The sequence below is a fragment of the Atta cephalotes genome, assembly GCF_000143395.1.
Source record: "Atta cephalotes unplaced genomic scaffold scaffold00003, whole genome shotgun sequence".
Taxonomy (NCBI): Eukaryota; Metazoa; Arthropoda; class Insecta; order Hymenoptera; family Formicidae; genus Atta; species Atta cephalotes.
The window spans coordinates 2,054,174-2,057,356 of record NW_012130067.1 but is presented as its reverse complement, the minus strand read 5'-3'; the positions used below and the strand labels follow the sequence as shown (position 1 = coordinate 2,057,356).

The following is a 3,183-nucleotide window of genomic DNA, read 5'->3' as shown; positions in this document are numbered from 1 at the left end:
ATGGCTAATTCATGAATTCGAGAAACAGTATGTTTGACAAGGAAGAAAGAAAAGTATTTGCAGCTGCGTTTGATTCTGCTTCCTCGTCGTCAAAGCGTTCTCTAGGTTTCCATGAAATCCTCAGTTCGTCGGCCGTGTAATTATTGTATGACAAATGTCAATAGCTTCGGCAAATATCAACCTTATTGTAAACTTGTGAATTCCTACGTATAAGCGTGAAAATTTCTTTCGCGGAATTCAACGTTTTTGAAACAATATATCCTAAGCGAGAAGAAATGTCTCACTATTTCAAAGTTCAAGCGAATATTATTATTATTATTATTATTATTATAAATTAGAATAAAATTTATAATAATTCGCTTGACGAACTTCGGAATAGCGAGATATTTCTTCTCGTTTTGAATATATAAGTTTCAAAAACGTTGAATTCCGAGAGAGAGAAATTTTCACGTTCACATAGGAATTCCCAAGTTACAACATTGCTGTAATACTAGAATGTTTCAAAATGTTTCTTGCTTATTAGGAATGGAATCTCATTTTCGATAAAAATTCTACCAATGTTTCATTAATATGCTTTCTAGATTTATTATTAATATCTGAATGTCTATGTAATGTGTATAAATTCAGACAGAAAAAATAAGATTTTTCATTATAAATTTTAATTGGAAAAGCGCGAGTGCTGATTAAAGACTGTCCAAGATCTGTGAAAAATCTGAAAATAAGTGACGAAAACGGACTAAAAAATTTTTGATTCTAATTTCCATGCAAAGAGCCAAGACATTTAAAAAATTCGTTGATGAAATCTATTGAAGATAATTGAATAGAATTATTAGACTTAAAAGTATAAAGCTAAATTCCAAAATTCCCGCCTTATTAAAAAAGACAGAAATGATAATAGCAATATGATAAATATTGACAATTAGATATTCAACTAAAAAATTGTTTGCAATTATTTTCCTGTAACTTATGGTATGTTGTTATTTATTTCACAAATTTTCGCAGCGTTCCGTCAAGGCAACATATGAGATACTGCAGGTATGCAACAGGTAATCGCGAGTGACCATCAGGAATCCTTGGTCGGGAAAACTCACCGTGACGCACGTGACGAAGAGGTCGAGCTTCATTCTGTCTTAGCGATTCTGTCGTCCCGGAAGCGCGAAACGCGACGCGACGAGGCGCGCGCCGGTCACGTCGATTCAGAAACCTCGTGTGTGTCCGTTATACTGCAATGTCGTCAAGGATCGGCATAGCACACCTTGGTACACGAAAGCGTTGCGTTCTCCTTTGCAAAGTGTCAAGTTTCCTTCGTCCTTCTTCAAAGCTGAAAATAAATAAAATTTGAACAGAAGTAAAATTTGAAGTTTCTGCAAAGGAATAAAATTCTCAATTAACAGAGCCAAAAAGAAATTAATGGAAAAAATATTAAACATGTCTTATAAAATGCTGGATTAATTACTCTTTTGAAATCCCAGATGTGAAACCTTTTTATCTATTTATCTATTTATAATTGATAATGTAAACAATATAAAGGTTTGTTGTTCCATTTTTGAATAAATTATGTGATAATTTATCTAATGAACAAAAGAAAAAGTGAGAGAGAGAGCGAAAGAGAGAAAGAGAACGAGAACAAATAAGCTGAAATTTATCGAAAGGTGGAACAATCTAGCCTTAATCATACATGAATAAATAAAATATCTGAATAAATAATAAAATATTTTTGCAAAAAATGTAAAAAATAAAGAAACAGTATAAAAGAAACAGCTAGATCTACAAATTTAATCCTAATTACAATAAATCTACATCGTAGATAAATCATCAAATGATCAGAGACTGAAACCGGCAAAATTCGATACTAGACACACCTTTTTAAATAAAAATGCATTGATATACACAAAACATTTTCTTTAAGAGAGACGTGTTAAATGTAAATGCATATCCTGTGTGTGTGTCGCATTTAAAATAACGTTAAAATTCAAACTCACCGTAGCTGTTCCGATACCAGTCAACGCCGATCACTGGCTTAAATGTTGCCGACTGTCTGCATCGCGATCTCGAGGAAGACTCGCGGAAGACCAAGAATGAACGATAATAACGCGGACCGTTCCGTTCCTCGCGTTATTTGTTAAGAGGCCAAAGGTTGCCTCTTCTACCATCGGTATTTGTGTATTCAACACTGACAGAATGTGCCATGCACAGGTTGCGTACTTAGTCTTCTCTCGTTCTACCGTCACTTCGATCGCTCGGACTTCGTCTGGCTATCATTCTCCCACTCTCCCTTCATTTGTCCACCACGTCGATCTCCTTCTGTAGATTGTATTTAAATGCAGATCACGCCGCTATCTCTACAATTCGAATGAGAAGTTTGGTTGAAGCGATTCGTACAGAAACACCCAATAAGAAGCACCCAATCTTTTCGACACAATTTGGCAAAAGAATAATGCTTGAAGTTGAAAAATCAGTTGATTTTTAATGTTATATGCGCATCATTTTAAATATCCAATATTATATGTGGATTATTTCACACAAATCTTCTATTTTATCGATTCATACTTTAATGAAGCGATAATCTCAATTTTTACATAGTTTTATATATAGATGGTAATAATTATTGATTAACCTATATGTGTAGAAAGTCGGTGACTTATATTGTATATGTTCATTATATTGATATTCAAGAGTATCGATCTACCTGCCAAGCTAGCAAAGGCATACATTAGTGAAGAAATTATTGCAAATCGTATGTACATCATCGTACATATTAATAATAATTTATACTGCACAAATATATCATTTACACTAATATAAAATTACTTTGGAATTTGAGGTCTTTATTAAATGAACTTCACTCACTGAATATTAATGTCGATACTATCGTGCTCGAATCTTGCATAAATTATCAACCGTTGTGTGGGCTATTATAGAATCATTTATGTCAAAACATGAAGACGGAAAGTCCAGAGACTAACGCTATCAATGTGCTTTCCTCATTAATAAAACAGTAGCACTTAAGAAAATTGAAATGATAATTATGAAGCTTTGAACATGTTAATTTCATAACTAGAAATCTATATATTACAGTATACTATTACAGTATATACATACATATATACATATACATATATATTTTATCTGCGCGCGTGCGTGCGTGTGTGTGTGTGTGTGTGTGCGTGCGTGTGTGCGTGT

The 3,183-nt window shown here is 33.4% G+C and overlaps 1 protein-coding gene across 1 annotated transcript in view; it reads right to left on the bottom strand.

Annotated features, from left to right (window-relative positions):
- Positions 1 to 1,124, bottom strand: part of LOC105625217 (endoglucanase 15-like) — a 5,498-nt gene extending 4,374 nt beyond the window's left edge. Inside the window, exon 1 of the mRNA XM_012206561.1 lies at positions 1,092 to 1,124. Coding sequence (XP_012061951.1) covers positions 1,092 to 1,124 — 33 coding nt within the window. The remainder of the gene's footprint in view (positions 1 to 1,091) is intronic.
- Between the last annotated feature and the right edge of the window lie 2,059 nt (positions 1,125 to 3,183).